The following is a 17,251-nucleotide window of genomic DNA, read 5'->3' as shown; positions in this document are numbered from 1 at the left end:
ATCCTAAACACCTCCTAGCCAGGTCCACTGTTTTTCAATAGCAAGGGTGAGGGCCAGAATGAGTGGTGGTGGTAGTGTTGGTGGTGGTGATGATGGTGACGGTAGGAAAATTTGAGCTCTTAAATAAGAGAGAGCAGCATGCTGCACCTGCCATGAACATCACTGAGTGCATGTTCACTTCTGCAGCCTGAAGGTGTTCAGCCTATTTGGAAAGTGGAATGAGGGAAAATGTAAGAATAATAAATACACACACGATAAAAATGTCTTTATTTCATATGAAACCACTACAAGAGTTCATAAATCAAATGGTGACTCCAATCATGGTCAGCTTAATATGTTTAATCAAGCTATAAAATAAATAAAATACACACTACAAACCAGTTATTTAAAACATAAACAAACAATAAATAATTGTGAATAAATAGGGGGAATGAATAAAAAGACAAATTTAAACCACAGGTATAAAAAGAAAACCTTGTAAAGTTGTAATGTCTGTAGACAATTCACAGGGAGTACACTGAAGACTACCAATCAGAGTAACCCACAGTGCCCAGATCTGCAAATCAGAGTAACCCACAGTGCCCAGATCTGCCAATCAGAGTAACCCACAGTGTCCAACTCTGCCAATCAGAGTAACCCACAGTGCCCAGATCTGCCAATCAGAGTAACCCACAGTGCCCAGATCTGCCAATCAGAGTAACCCACAGTACTCAGATGTGCTAACTGGGAAGTAAAATTGTTGCTGTATCCTTTGTAATTGTAATCAAACATTGATTGAAATATTTTTATTTTCAAATCATGTAAACAACAGTCACTCAAAACCAATGAACTCATTCAGCCATATTAATCACAGACCCATTTCCAAACCTATGACACAGGAATAATGAACAGCAGCTAAGGTGCACTGCATTCTCCTGTACACTGACTCATATCTATTTCTGTAACAAAGCAAAATTATTTCACAATCACAATCTTTAGTTCAAGAATGAAAGGTTGTCATAAATATGACTAATCTGGTGGAAGGAAACACAATAATTTTCTTTTGTAAAAATAGGGGACGCTAGCCTGTACTGTAAATCAGAAAGTAACATTATACATTACTGTTGTTGAATAGTGTGAACATCATTTTCATCTCGATGTCTTTATGTATAAAGATTTACAGATTTCTGGTTTTAAAAAAGCCATCAGTGTCATCTGTAGTTTTACATTATCTGTGTAGATCATACGGTATTATCAGTAGATTTCTGTGTATCGGTCAAAATCTGCACACAAAATTCATATTTATAATTGGTACAACCTTGAAACAAGCAGCAAGCACTTAGAGGACGTCCCCACCTACCAGGTGGGTTTGGCCAGTCTTGAAGTCACAGGTCTGAGTGTGAGGAGGACAGTGTCTTTGGTAGTGATCTGATATCTGTCATTACAAGACAGATCTTTTTGACCTGCTGGTAAATTTCTTTGTAGACTGGTCATGCAATAAATCATCTAGCAGCAGAAATGTAGTCTTTCTGAAGTCATGATCGAGGGCTTTGAGTCAACCCCAAATGTAATAGTTAACCCACTTTGGTTTAGTAGCATATTTTACTACAAGCCTTCCGTCTATCAGCTCGCATGCCTCTTTAGATAGTCTTACCAGCCGATATCACAGGAAGTAGTCTGGGGATGGGGAAGGCGGGTTATTGGCTCGGGTGGGCGGGGCCTCGGCTGAGCTGATGAGTTTCTCGTAACGAGCCTTGTAGACGTCTCGTTCTCTCAGCACACGGGTCAGCTCGCACTGCAGCTGCTCCAGCTAGAGAGAGAGAGAGAGAGAGAGAGAGAGAGAGAGAGAGAGATGTGGCGAGGGAAAGAGAAATGATGAGAGAGAGAGAGAGAGAGAGAGAGAGAGAGAGATGTGGCGAGGGAAAGAGAAATGATGAGAGAGAGAGAAAGAAATGTGGCGAGGGAAAGAGAAATGATGAGAGAGAGAGAGAGAAAGAGAGAGAATTGTGGCAAGGGAAAGAGAAATGATGAGAGAGAGAAATGTGGCGAGGGAAAGAGAAATGATGAGAGAGAGAGAGTGAGAGAGAGAGAGAAACATTAACACAAACTGAACAATTAAAAATCATTCTAGGAGGGGGACACAGCGCCCCCCTCGCTGCTAAATATGTAAGTACATGTCACAGCCTGAGAGACAGTGGGAAACAACCCCCCCCCCCCCTTCAGCTTCAGAATGTGAATGTAAATAATTGAAATGATAACTTTCCCTAAATGTTATCATATTTTATCTTATTTTATTATTGTTATTTGTTCTTTGTCAATGTTATTGTCATTGTTAACATTGCTGTAATGCTTTGGCAACACTGTATCCTATACAGTCATGCTAATAAAGCTATATTGAATTGAAATTGAATTGAATTGAGAGAAAGAGAGAGAGAGAGAGAAATTTGGCGAGGGAAAGAGAAATGACAGTCAGGGAGAGAAAGGAGGATGAGGCAGAAAGAAGATACACAACAAAAAGAAAGCGAGAGGCAGGGAGAGAGAAAGGGAGAGAGAGAGAGGGATGGCGGAAAAAGAGAGCAGCCTATTTCAAAACACTTATGTAATGGCAAATTCTCCGCATTCACAAGAACCTTCAGCTGGCAGCTCGAGACTAATTAGAAACACGTTTCTTTCCTGTGCGTTCAGATCTGCACAATGTGGTTATGAACTGAGCACTGAATGGACTAAAAATGTCAAAGTCCCCATCTGTGTCATTTGTCTGCAGTGTTTGTTTGTGTGATTGCGTATATGACGGGACCAGAGCGCGCGAGCGCGTGTACCTGCTGCGCGAGCACGTGTTTCTCGGTCTCGAGCGCGTGCCGGTGCTGCAGGCGCTTGTAGCGGCAGGACTGCGCGTATCCGCGGTTCTTCAGCGTCCGTCGCTTCTGCTTCAAGCGCGCCACCTCGTCCTTGCTCACGCCGCGCAGGTGCCGGTTCAGCTCGCGCACGGACAGACTCACGAGCTGCTCGTCAGAAAAGCGCTCGAGCATCCCGCACTGAGGGCACGTCGGCAGAACAAGAGGTCACGTTAGAACGCTGGGATCAAATCACGTGGTTGCGTAATTACGCAATATTAATTTTTAAAAGTTTTGAAGACAAGTTTGAAGCAGTGACTGAAACAAGTTTGCAGCGATACGCCGAGATAATGTTCGAAGATAAAGTTATTAAACCTTACACTCCTAACGATTCAGTCCTTTTCTCTGGAATGGTTGTGTTCATATTGTGGTGTATGTTGTATAATGTCTGTTATGGCTGATTGTGGTGTGTGTGAGTGTGTGTGTGTGTGTGTGTGTGTGTGTGTGTGTGTGTGTGTGTGTGTGTGTGTGTGTGTCGGGTTGCACATTTTGGCTGCACATGTCCATAATCTATAGTGTTATCTGACTGAGTGTAAGTGACAGTGATCAGGATTAAACAATAATAATAGCAGATATTATGTTAATCTCATAGACCTGCTCTACATTCAAGCCTACAGATCTCCAAGCAGCATCCTGACAGAACATTATAAAAACAACATCACACATACATAACACAATCATAAACGCATCATTCTCACAGTGAACATCACACAATCACACACACTCACAAAACCATCCTTCCTACAGAACTACACCAGACCCCACTGTTACTGCAGCTGAAAAAGCAAAATGTGTGTGTGTGTGGGGGGGGGCATCAGGGCCATCTTTAAGACCCACTGCACATTTTAAAACGTAATTTATCTTCCCTCTTCCCAACTGAACCTCCCACAAACAAAATGCAGAGTCATCCAGTTAATTTGGTTTCACTTCCAGTCTCTCTTTCAAATGTATTACCATCCTCGACGCCTGTTTCTAAGCAATCAAAATAACAATAGCGAGATATGAAATGACTCCATCTTGCTCTGGAATTGAATGGAGTGGAATCTGATTGGTTCAATACAATTCAGTCTAAAGGAATTAGCATAACTGCCAGTCAATCTCCCCTTCACGACTTGGTCCCAGCTACCAGATTGATGCAGATTGATGCAGAGGCATCTTCACAACAACCAACAAACAACTCTGAATTATGCTCAGAGTTTTGAACATCAGTTCTTTAAAAAAAATACCCCTTTACCAAAATAAAGGGTTTATAACATCAACATTGTAAAGGAGAACGATTTCCTGCTAGTGTACTGGTACCAAGCGTAGGAGAGAGTGAATTCATTTGAGTTGTTGTTACCCAGAAATAGATGGCCCGTGGGCCACATGTCCCGCGGGCCGCTATTTGAGTATGGGGGGTCTAGGGTCTCAGCTTATCCATGTTAGGGGTAGATGTATTAGGTATTAGAAGTCCACTACTTTAGCTATATGGTTCTTCCTTCCACAGAACGGTCAAAATGGAGAATGCAAACTAAACTTAGAGCCATATGACAAATATTGTGTACAGTTACCCAGATATGGGTCACACTGCGTCACACTGGGGTGGGTTAGTTTTGTCTTACCCAATTCTCCCCTACAGGGCATAGGTCCCCCAAGCCCCTCCCGCCATCCTCGTTACCTGACTAACTTGGATCTGATGATGATGATGGTGACTGTGATGGCCATGCATAGGGTGATGGACAGGGTGGGGGTGTTGATGCTTCAGGTGATGGTGTTGGCCCTGGGGGCTGGAGGGCTCGGGGAATGAGGGGGCGGAGCCGTGCAGAGGAGGGGCGGAGGACATGAAGAGGAGGGGGCGGGGACACAGCTCAGAGGCATTAACCCCGCCCACTTCACCTCCGCTCTCACTGCTGGAGTCTCCCAGATTACTGCCACCAGAACTTTGAGAGAGGGCGGGGAACTGAGTGAAGAGAAGGGGGAGGAGTCAGAGATGTAATAGAGATCGGAGAGATGCCACACAAGCTCACGTGTGCCCACCTACGCCAGCGTGGGCTCACACGCACAGACCGTACCTGCGAGCTCACGGCGGCAGCAGCCGAGTTGAGCAGGACCTCCACGGCATCGTCGCATCCCAGAAGCCCCCCGACGGCCCCCCTGTCTCCCCTCTCCGGCGCCCCCCCCAGGGCACCTAGGAGAGAGGCGGGGCTCCCTGCCTCGCCCCCAAACTGCTGCTGCAATGCTGCCAACCAGATCAGGTCTTCCAGGGAGGCGGGGTTTGCACACGGGGTTGGGCCTCCGGGGGCGGGGCTACAGTTCAGGTTGCCCTGAGAGGCGGAGCTCAGTCCAGACATGTAGGTGGCAGAGTTGGAGAGCGGGAAGGAGAGCGAGGAAGAGGAGGAGGAGGAGGACGAAGGCGGGTGGGCGTCGCTTAGGGTGGGGGATGGAGGCGGGGAGGTGTAAGGGCTGGAGGTGACGCTGCTGTCCTGAGGGGGACGTGCCGCGCACGGAGAGCGGGACGTGTCCTGCTGCTGCGGGACTCCTGCTTTGGTGTAGGAGGACGGTGCGGGAAGGGGCGGGGTGTCGGGCTTCGCCTCGAACTTGAGCAGGTCGAAGTCATTGAGGTATTCCATGGCCAGGGGGCTGGGGGGCAGAGAGGGGAGTGGGAGGGGAGGGGAGGACATTATGGCCGCAGTGCAACAGGTCAGCAGCTGTCTGAGGTCTTCACTGGTCCCTCCCCAAGTGCTCAAGCTTCACTCACTGCACAGAGACAGAGGTTACAGTCCATCTCCTCAGTGCCTCAACTGGACAGGATCAATAACACCACGCCACAGATCCCTGATTGGCCCAAACCAGTAACAATGCCTTTCTTTGAGCCTTTGATTGGGGCTTCGTGGTTCCTTTATAGGGGGACTTCCTGTGTTACCTCCTGACCCTGTCAGGGACAGAGATAAGAACATGAATAGACAGACACAGGAATCATTTGACAACAGTGTGATGCAATGTAAAGAGAAATAAGGAAGCAGTGGAACTGAGAGACAGAAAAAGATCTAGAAGATCTGGAACTAAAGTCCACGGTTAAAAAAATACATAATCTCGAGCTAAAGTCCAGGAATCAGGAACCTCAATAACCTACAGAGAAGTTTGCGTTGATGCCTTCTTTACCAAAGGCCTTTCAAGATCAGAACTGATGCAACCCGGGAACCTGATAGAACTCCTTAAATTGTGCAAGATGAGTGTAAGACTTTGCACAGAACACATGAAGTTGAGTTCCTGCAGTTTACAAAGCGTAATGGATGTAAAACTACTCCATAATATTTGCTAACAGTAGCATTAACGGTGAGACAGCCAAGCTCTGTTGTACACTACTTAATTCAACTAAATGTTTGTGTCATCGCGCATCAACAACTCCATCGATGTGATTACGCCCACAGAAAGGTCTGGATGAGGAGGTAAACCCACCTGAATCCCATGCTATCGTTTCTCTGAGGCAATACGTAACATCTGTTGTCTCAAGCCGGTCAGTGTTTTCTCTAAAAGCTGTTGTAACGTCCTTGAATGCTGTTGCAGGATCACGGCTGACTATGGCTCGGCAGGAACCGAGGGGGTAGATAACATCTCTGAGCTCGGGGTCAGGAGGTTAAAAGCAGCACAGGAACGCTGGCCCACCCCCTACAGACGCCAGCCGGACTTATTCATGCAAACCCCTCACGTATAAAAGAGCAGGACACGTGGTGATGGAGGCACGTGCTAACACGTGAACACGTGAATTCATATGCAACACCCTACGCTTGCTTATCCACACAAGTGGAATGGTGAAATACCTTAATGCAGTGATGGCATGTTGTAGTACTATGACTGGCTAATTCTCAGCTTCCAAAAATTTACAGATGTTTGCTGTAAATACACAACGCTCTATCATTTAGCATATCCACGTGTCCATGAAACATGGCCACTGATTTGTACCATTGGAGGCTACACAAGCCACAACATGGTTGTTTATAGAGTGTACTGTATACTTAAATATGTTTGATCACTTCTAAGACTTACTGGATATTAATGTGTATGCCCTCACACACAATACCACATTATGTCTACAGTATGTCTATAGCAGCAGATCAATTTTCTCTCAAAGGTTTGTGGGTAATGTAGGAATTTCTGTCACATGTGTCACATAGTGATGTGTACCTTACTATGAAAGTCTCATTAGTAAGCAATCTAAATGAATGCTGGGAAGATCTGAGGATATGTAAAGTTTTTTTCTGAACATGTTTTCAATTTTAAGGCAATAAGAATATGACTTAATATTCCAATCTATGTCAGAAAGAATAAAGTGGACAGACCAATCAGATTCAGATTAAAGGGAGGAAAGATTTAACTCCAATCCTATGTACTGTCCATAATCTTAATCCAGACGCCACTCCCTATGTGCCAAAGAAAGAAAACTCTAAGTAACTTTTTATGGACATGTATAGATATAGATAAGTATTGTGATGGTTAAGCATAAATATATGCTTATATATAAAATGACCAGAGAAAGTCACACATTACATTCAGTACCAATATTCTGTTCAGTTTAAGAACTGATTCATAGACCAAAGACCAACATCTACTGGTTGTTATACTGTACCAGAAACATTTTTATTTCATTTACCTGGTTTTCCTTAATGATAAGCAAAATGTGCATTTCCCAACTGCAACCACCTGAACGGCCTGAACGAAGAGGAACAGTTGAAATTTTCAGATTCATGATCCCAACAGAATCTGAAATAAAGGAAGCTTCACTATTTATGACCTCAATCTCTCATTACTCGTTTTTGAGTTCTGCGATCGGAGCCAGCCATGGATGACAAGGAATTTCAGCAAATGAAAAATGAAAACCTCTCTAGCTTCTTGTGAATTTCAAGCTTCATTTCCAACGGATTTACTGCCAGCGCACGTCAGTGTGCTCCAGGGGCCAGATTCATTAAAGCCGCAAAAATTGTTCTAAAAAAAAAGTCAGCGTTACAGATCAGTGCTCAGTGAATTGAGCCCCGTCATTGGGTAAAATGAAGTGTGTCGTTGAACAAGTCGTCACAGGCCTGGACACAAGGCTAAAATGGCACCCATCATCAGAGGAAAGCACATACACACAGGAAAGGTTCAAGAGAGGGAGAGGATCTCTCTGAGAGTTGGAGACACACTTTGTGCCGAGTGAAGGAGACAGGGAGGGAGGAGGAAGACTGAGGAAGAGGAGCTCGGCTGTCTCTTACCGTGGGTCACACAGAGCTGGGCTGCTGATTTCTCCTGGTGTCTGTTCCATTCCTCATGACCGGCTGTCTGATGCCCACCGTGTACGTGTAGGAGAGTGTGTGAGTGTGAGTGTGTGTGTCACACTGGGAGTGTGAGAGCATGGGCCACTTTGTAACCTCCTGTGTCATTGCCCCTAACACTCAGATTTAAATCCCTCTCTACCCCCAGTTCTCTATCTCTCTCTCCCTCCCTCTCCCCCTCCCTCTCTCTCCCACACCCTTTTATCCTTCCTAAACCCACAGGTTTGTTCAATTGTTCTATTAGGCTCATGCACTCTCTATCTCCCTCCCTCTCTCTATCTCTCTCACACTCTCTCTCTCTAGTTTAGTTAGTTTTTTTAAAGGTATGTTTTCATCTTTTTCTGACCTCTACACTATTAAATAATATTTAAATATTGAATATTTACTACTAAAATAGTTCTAAAAATGTAACATTTGTGATTTTCACATGACATCAAAAGGTAGAAAATTTTAAACAGGAAAATTTAAATATGAAGCTGAAAATGTTAATTTTAATACTGTATGTGTATGTTGGCCCATCTGTAGTCATGACGATACTCAATCAATCACACAACCCATCTCTCCTCTCTGAACACCTGATCACCCCTCCATGCCGGTTACCATGACAACATTGTGTAAGTTCAGAGAAGAGATGTAGACGATAGCAGCGGTGATGGTGAAAACATATCAGTATATGGGATGTCAGTCACAGAGGGAGATAACCAAGATGACCAATCAGGCTGCCTGTCGTCAGTCTACTGCCCCCTAGTGGCAACTCTGTGTGTATGCATAATACTGCTTATGAAAAAAAAAAAAATATATATATATATATATATATATATATATATATTATAGAGAGAGAGAGAGAGAGATAGATAGATAGATAGATAGATAGATAGATAGATAGATAGATAGATAGATAGATAAAAAAATATATATAAATATATATAGATACAATTTTATAAGCTAGAAGTTAAATTTTATAAACTAGAAGGTCAGCACATTGTACATTTTGTATCGTTGCTTGTATAGGAGGGTAGATTTTAAAATACCACCAAACTAAAATACCACTGAAATACATAATTTCATAAGAGCAAAATACGTATAAGCTCTATAATAAAATATATAAGTGCAGTGACAAACAATAGCAAATTAAACACACCAGCATGTTGTAGTTTGTTGGGTCAAAGTCTGCTGGGTCCAGAAGAACCAAAACAGATGACAGATTGTCAGCTGTGGTAGCATGAAGTTTCACTGCTATGAGGGCCATTTCTGCTGACTGCTCTGATGTTCTGGTCCGTAACACTATTCTGATGTATTGGTGTGTAACAGAACTGCTTTGATGTTCTGGTGTGCAACACTACTCTGATGTTCTGTGTGTAATACTACTCTGATGTTCTGGTGTGTAACACTACTCTGATGTTCTGGTGTGTAACACTACTCTGATGTTCTGGGGTGAAACACTACTCTGATGTTCTGGGGTGAAACACTACTCTGATGTTCTGTGTGTAATACTACTCTGATGTTCTGGTGTGTAACACTACTCTGATGTTCTGGGGTGGTGAAACACTACTCTGATGTTCTGGGGTGAAACACTACTCTGATGTTCTGTGTGTAATACTACTCTGATGTTCTGGTGTGTAACACTACTCTGATGTTCTGGGGTGGTGAAACACTACTCTGATGTTCTGGGGTGAAACACTACTCTGATGTTCTGTGTGTAATACTACTCTGATGTTCTGGTCTGTAACACTACTCTGATGTTCTGTGTGTAATACTACTCTGATGTTCTGGTCTGTAACACTACTCTGATGTTCTGGTGTGAAACACTACTCTAATGTTCTGGTGTGTAACACTACTCTGATGTTCTGGTCTGTAACACTACTCTGATGTTCTGTGTGTAATACTACTATGATGTTCTGGTCTGTAACACTACTCTGATGTTCTGGTCTGTAACACTACTCTGATGTTCTGTGTGTAACACTACTCTGATGTTCTGGTCTGTAACACTACTCTGATGTTCTGTGTGTAATGCTACTCTGATGTTCTGGTCTGTAACACTGCTCTGATGTTCTGGTGTGAAACACTACTCTGATGTTCTGGTCTGTAACACTACTGTGATGTTCTGGGGTGAAACACTACTCTGATGTTCTGGGGTGAAACACTACTCTGATGTTCTGGTGTGTAACACTACTCTGATGTTCTGGTGTGTAACACTACTCTGATGTTCTGGTGTGAAACACTACTCTGATGTTCTGGTGTGTAACACTACTCTGATGTTCTGGTGTGTAACACTACTCTGATGTTCTGGTGTGAAACAACACTACTTTGGCTTTTGTGCTCCTCTCGTCATATTAACCATCCTGGATTCAAACTCTTGTACAAAGCAGGCAAGTGCCTAACGATCTCATATAATTACCCTCTGGGGCTAAACCTGCTAATCCGAGTCTTCTAATAATGTCTCGTTAAGGAATCAGTGTGTTAATATTATGTGACTAAATCTGATTTAGGGCATGAATATAAATGCAGTAATAAAGTGTAATCTCTTACACAGACACACACACAGACACACACACACAACCATCTACACATTAAATCATTGAATAGAGTTCATAATTTAATTAAATGATCTTATTAATTAAAGATTTGTTCAAATAGTTCTCATTTCTCTCTCTCAGTATTGTATATCTCACCCATCCTTCTGCAGCCATTCCCAAAAAGGTGCCGATTCATCTGTTTATTTCAACAATCTCACAGGCTCAAATGAGCCCAAACTTTGCTCAAATAAAGAGTTCGTATGTATTGACTTACTTTAGTAAAGGAGTTATGACTACGGACCAACGTGCCGTACCTCACGCGAACGTGCAACTTCACGGCCATCACCACCTTCTCTCCAAAGCCCCTGTGAACACTTGTATTTCTATTGAAATGAAACGCTCTGTAAAAATAATCAGTTGTCATTTGAACCTCATTTCTCACATCATTTAAGTAACACAGCTACAAATTTCCTTCCTTCCTTACACTACAAAAAATAAAACTGAAATAAAAGTCAAATCTAATATCTAGCAAAGATCAATACAATATGCTACAAAATAGCAAGCATGGAAAATAGCGTGAAACGAAAGAATTTTAGGTGCCTACTGTACTTTCTTTAGGGGAGACTCACAGACATCCCTTCACTCCGCTGAGCACGACACACACACACACACACACACACACACACACACACACACACACACACACACATTTGTTCTTTTTTTCTGCCCAAATGACTGACTGATTTGAGTTTAGATTCCCCCCTTGGATTCACTCAGTGTAAGAAAAATGTCTTTTGCCAAAGATATATGTAGATATATGTAGATACATTAAATAATAGATATATCAGGATATTTCAGCACTATAGCTTAAATCTAAAAATGACTTTTGATCATTTGTACTTATAACCAAGACAAAATGCGCAACATGTGAAGACACTGCTGAAGTTTAGTAATTAGTAATGTCAGACCAATCAACATCCTGATTGATCCTAGCCCCACCCCCTTCTTTACACAGCCAACACCCAATCCTCTGAGCCTGCTTATCCTAGTTATGACCTCATATTCACTCCAAAATCCCTTTCGCCAAGTGACTTCCACCGTCCTGTGAGCGATACACGTCAGCCGAGGACACGACTCAGCGCCAGGTTCTTCCAGGACAGTCCGACAGGCGCTCACACAGGGTCCTGTCAGGTTGCATGAAGGTCCTTTTACTTTCCTAGCAACTGAAAAGCTAATGTGAGGGAGAGCAGAAAAGAAAAGAACAGAAGTGCATTGTGGGAGGGGCTCATGGCTATCGAGTGTTTTCATGACACACATCTTTAACGGCGCCCTGCACAATAACAAGTTATCTGTTAAGGCTCGGCATGCTCGCTGGGTGCCACTCTAAATGGATTTTGTCATTTTTCTGGAGGTCACTAGGTGCACACTCACAAATCTCACACGTTGTCTTTAACATCTTTTCTTTATTAATGGGATCATGTTTATCTGATTACCAGCCAAACACATGCTAATGTCAGGCAGGACTTTCAGTGAAGAACTCAACCCACGTATGATTTCTCACTTATATATTGTATTTTCAGTTTATATTGATTATATTTTGGCTTTTCTTGTCTCTGCAGGGTTTTTGTTGTGTATACTGTGTCCTGTCTAAATATTGAACATGTGTAGGGGTCTTGTTTAAGGTGGGATTATAAGACTAGTCACTGGATTAACTGGCTGATTCTGATGCTATAATCTGGTGTCAGATTAACATATTCTAGTGCCTTAATAAACTGTAATATAGACAGATGCTGGACACTTTTAATACCAACACCATCTCCCCCTGACCAAGAAAAACACAATTACACCACCCTCTCCTCCACAATCCACCCAATAAAAGCCCTAAGACAGTAATCAGATTAGGAGCAATAAATACAAGCTTTAGTGAGTTGAGCTGCAACCGAGAAACTGAGCATCCTGATGTTCTTTTGCACCATCCTGACATGCAAAAAATATGATAATCAAAATAATAGTAAGAAGCAGAACAAGAATAATTATGATATATGAACTGCATGATTTTTTTTGCAATGATGTTCTTTAATTCCATCATGGCAAAATTAATGAAGAAGCAGAGGAACAGATCTGTAACTGAACACCACCTGAGATAACACACACCACCTGAGATAACACTCACCACCTGAGATAACACACACCACCTGAGATAACACACACCACCTGAGATAAACACCACCTGAGATAACACACACCACCTGAGATAACACACACCACCTGAGATAAACACCACCTGAGATAAACACCACCTGAGATAACACACACCACCTGAGATAAACACCACCTGATATAAACACCACCTGAGATAACATACACCACCTGAGATAAACATCACCTGAGATAACACACACCACCTGAGGTCACACACACCACCTGAGATAAACACCACCTGAGATAACACACACCACCTGAGATAACATACACCACCTGAGATAAACACCACCTGATATAAACACCACCTGAGGTAACATACACCACCTGAGATAAACACCACCTGAGGTCACACACACCACCTGAGGTCACACACACACACCTGAGGTCACACACACACCTGAGGTCACACACACACACCTGAGGTCACACACACACCTGAGGTCACACACACCACCTGAGGTCACACACACACCTGAGGTCACACACACCACCTGAGGTCACACACACACACCTGAGGTCACACACACCACCTGAGGTCACACACACCACCTGAGGTCACACACACACACACACCTGAGGTCACACACACCACCTGAGGTCACACACACACACCTGAGGTCACACACACACACCTGAGGTCACACACACCACCTGAGGTCACACACACACACCTGAGGTCACACACACACACACACACACACACACACACACACACACACACACACACACACACACACCTGGGCAGGATCTTTGCTTCATTTTGGTATCAAACATTTTTGTCTTCCTGATCTACATGTAAATTTCACTCTAAATACTAAAGTATACTTTAACTAGATCAAATCCATTTTTACTACTTTATCCGTTACACAATAAATTTTTACTTAAATTCAGTTTAAATTTTGTCTTAATACTTATGACAAACATGAAAACAAAACCAAGGAAAAACCAAAAAAGAATTGAAAACATTTTAATTCATAGTTTCTTATTCAGGTTAAGATTTCTCTCACAGTGGTTTGGCTGTCAGCTATTGGCACCTGGTAACAACCTCCTCCTGGTATCAGTGTAAATGTTTGAGCTTGCAGCCCTACATATCTCCTCCAAACAAGCACAAGAACACAAGCATTAGTCTTCGTTAACCTGTTTAGACCATGACCACACAATCCTGCAGAGAGAGAGGGGGAGAGAAACACATGTAGGTGGTTGCCCACCTCACTGAAAGACATGAAGAAGCCAGAGAAAAAGAAAAGGAGGGATGGAGGGAGCGGGTTGAGTCGATTAGAGGGTTTGATACTTTGGCTTTCAGTCTGAAAGATGACACGAAATTAGTTCATTCTCTTCCGCAGACACCCCCCCCCCCCTCCATCATCCTTCTCATCTCTATCTCCCTCTCTCCCTCTATTTTTCTTCCTCTCTGTCCCTCTCTCTCTGTCTCTCCATCTCTCTCTCCCGTGGTCCCATTAGCTCACATCGTTCTGACTAAAACCCACTCAACATTTATATTACGCAGCAGCCGTGTCTAGGAAAGCAGATGGGAAATACAGAGCAGTGACACTCAGAAATGACACAGAGTGAATCTCAGAGCTCAGAGCGGCTGGGTTACCACACAACACTTTAAACAGCAGGACACGAACCTACTGCAAAACAGCAATTAGGCAAAACTGTGAGCTGCGTTAGGGACTGCGTTAAGAGTGAATGTCACGGCCCTTAAATTGACATGATTACCACAAATCTGTGTCTCCAGAAGATCAGGCACTGTGGTAAATGATGCTGTTGTACTGTAGCCATTGTGCTTTACCCAAGAGTCATTCATACATTCCCTCAAATGGTCTGATAGTCAGGGTTTGGAATCAGACTTACACTACTGCAACATTTCACAACATCACATTTTACACGTAGCCTTCCACACACCGCACAGAAGCATGTCAGAAAGTTCCTCCTAAAACTTCTGCTCGTCAGCTTGGGATTATCCGTCATCCAGATTACCCTGTGTGCACACAGAAAGACAGGGGCGGGGCTGTGGTAGCTGCGAGGTGCAATCTCAGTATTTAAGTGACTGGATAATTACTGTGATTACGGAGGCAGACCCAAAGGGGGGAGATCCTGTCAGACAGGCGAGGTGAGAAACGCACGGGTCTCCTCTCCTCTCAGACCAACCCAGTCCTGCGTGTCCTGGGCATACCAAGGTTAGAGCCACATGATGCCTTGATGACCACAGCTGACATTTCTAGGAGTTTAAATCCATCCCAGAGCAACAGTGAGAGGTTTCCAGATGAGCTGCTATCGGCTGCTACAGCTGTCGGTGAATCGGCTATAAATCACCCTTCTCCTGTTAACTGTACATGCCGCCCAACATTTTAATTCAACGGCAAAAGCCCGGCCCCTCCGACCATTAAGATGTCTGTTCCCATGGTTACAGGCTGAGCAGGTCATCCGTGACCTTTATCAGAGGTTGATATAATTACTGACGTACAGCCGATCATATTACAAGACAGCATGCATTGATCTTTTATACAGAATAATTTGTTTGCTGATAACATTTAGCAGATGCCGTGTTTACATGAGATAGAGAGGCCTCAAAAGGAAGGAGACTGTGTGTGTGTGTGTGTGTGTGTGTGTGTGTGTGTGTGTGTGTTGAGACAATCTTGTCTAGACAATCCAATTGATGGGGTGGTGTATATTACAAAATCACCAAACCTGTTGTCATAAAGCATTTGGCAGAATAGTCTACTGAGAAATATTCTTATTGTGATCACAGAAACACGGCTACACAGTTGTATTATCTGTGCAGGCAAAGATCCTGCAATCTCTTAATATTTTAAATGGTCAATTTTGTGGAAAACAAAATTAATTCTGTGGGAGTTCCTTACAAATTCTTGTTTAGAGTCTCTTAGAATGTCTATATTCATGGATTCTCTCTGCAAATTAATGCACAAATCATATGAATGATGATACTTTATGATCTTATTATTAACACTAACCATTTCAAAGCATTAAACGATGTAAGAAAACTAAAGATATGTAGTAAAAGCAGGAAGTGAATTAACCTTTTTTGGCAAAAACATCAAATAACTTCTCCTATATTTCTGAAGTTACTCCTTATGCTCTAATTTGACTTTGACATAAATCCATCCATCAGAAAAGACCACTGGAAGTTCTCCAGCCTATATGGTCCAGCCTTCATAGTTCCTCATGAAGTCCAGCATTTGAGTTGGTGTAAACCTGGTGTAAACCTGGTGTAAACCTGCTTCGTGTGCTGTTGGGACTTCTTCTCAACATCCAGCTGGATCCTGAGCTCCTGGGAGATGTGGTGCTCAGCCTGGATCTTCTCCACATCACTAGGACATTGGCCTGGCTTGGTGGCAGTGGGTGACAGGTTCAAACATGCCAGCAAGGCAGCTGAGCTGCACAGAATGTGCATCTGCATGCCCACCAGACAAAAAGGGGCCTTTTCATTTGGGTCAAATAGAGCATCAAGCTCTTTGATGTAAATCTGGGCCTAACCTCACTTCCTGGTGAGCTTTGGAATGGAGCTGAAGCAGGAACTAAATTTGCATAGCCAGAGAGCTATGTAGTCACGGATCAGTACAGACACACTACCCTTGCTCAGGTGATTTGAACCCAAAACATGAGTCAGTTTACATTGTTACTGTTACAATAAGCTAATGGGACAATTTATTTAAAAGAAAAAGAAACAAAGAACAATCGGATGCAAGGAACGAAAGTAAACACAACCGGAAACAAAAGACGAAACATAGCAACGCTAGATCTAAAATGCAAAGAACCATGAGCCAACTAATGCTGAATTTCACCACAGAATCACCAACGATAACTGACTAATAAGAAAAGGCTCGTCGGGTTTTACCTACGCACGATGATTACAAAGAAACACGAAACAACTGACGACGACAGGACAAGGGCGGAGAAACGTAAACCAAAGAAAGTGAGGGTGTCGTTTTCGTCCTCTACACCAGGGTTCATCAACCCAGTCCCAGTCACCCACCAGACGGCTCCACGTTTTTGCTCTCTAACCTGTGTTGGGACCCTGCGGAATTGTGACAGGGGCCTTCAGGACTGTGCTGAGAAACACTGCTCTAAATCTCATAACTAAAAGAATAGAAATAAAAGATCAATTATCCACACTGACACTACTGAAATCTTTGTCTCCTGTGGATGATATTAACGTGTTTTGGGTCCGGTGTGGGTCTGGAGTACATAACTGTAGAACTCTGCGCTTTGTACCTTCTTGCTTGGCTGTGGTGATGCAAACTGGATGCCGCACCGAGGTACCACGGCCTCGTTCAATTACACCTCCTCCTGGATATGCAGGATATGAGTCAGCTTGGAAAGTCCACGAGATCGTGTTACCTCT

At 43.3% G+C, this 17,251-nt stretch overlaps 1 protein-coding gene across 1 annotated transcript; it reads right to left on the bottom strand.

Annotated features, from left to right (window-relative positions):
- Positions 1-447: 447 nt before the first annotated feature.
- Positions 448-5,533, bottom strand: nrl (neural retina leucine zipper). Its single transcript, XM_077018170.1, has 4 exons — positions 4,925-5,533; positions 4,531-4,812; positions 2,799-3,014; positions 448-1,789 (listed from the first exon to the last, which is right to left on the bottom strand). The coding sequence occupies exons 1-4, from the start codon at positions 5,531-5,533 to the stop codon at positions 1,643-1,645; spliced, it is 1,254 nt and encodes a 417-aa protein (XP_076874285.1). The 3' UTR covers positions 448-1,642.
- Positions 5,534-17,251: the final 11,718 nt, after the last annotated feature.

Source organism: Brachyhypopomus gauderio, chromosome 9 (assembly GCF_052324685.1).
Source record: "Brachyhypopomus gauderio isolate BG-103 chromosome 9, BGAUD_0.2, whole genome shotgun sequence".
In the NCBI taxonomy this organism is placed as follows: Eukaryota; Metazoa; Chordata; class Actinopteri; order Gymnotiformes; family Hypopomidae; genus Brachyhypopomus; species Brachyhypopomus gauderio.
Note: the sequence above shows the minus strand (reverse complement) of the source record. Positions and strands in the feature narration are given on the sequence as shown.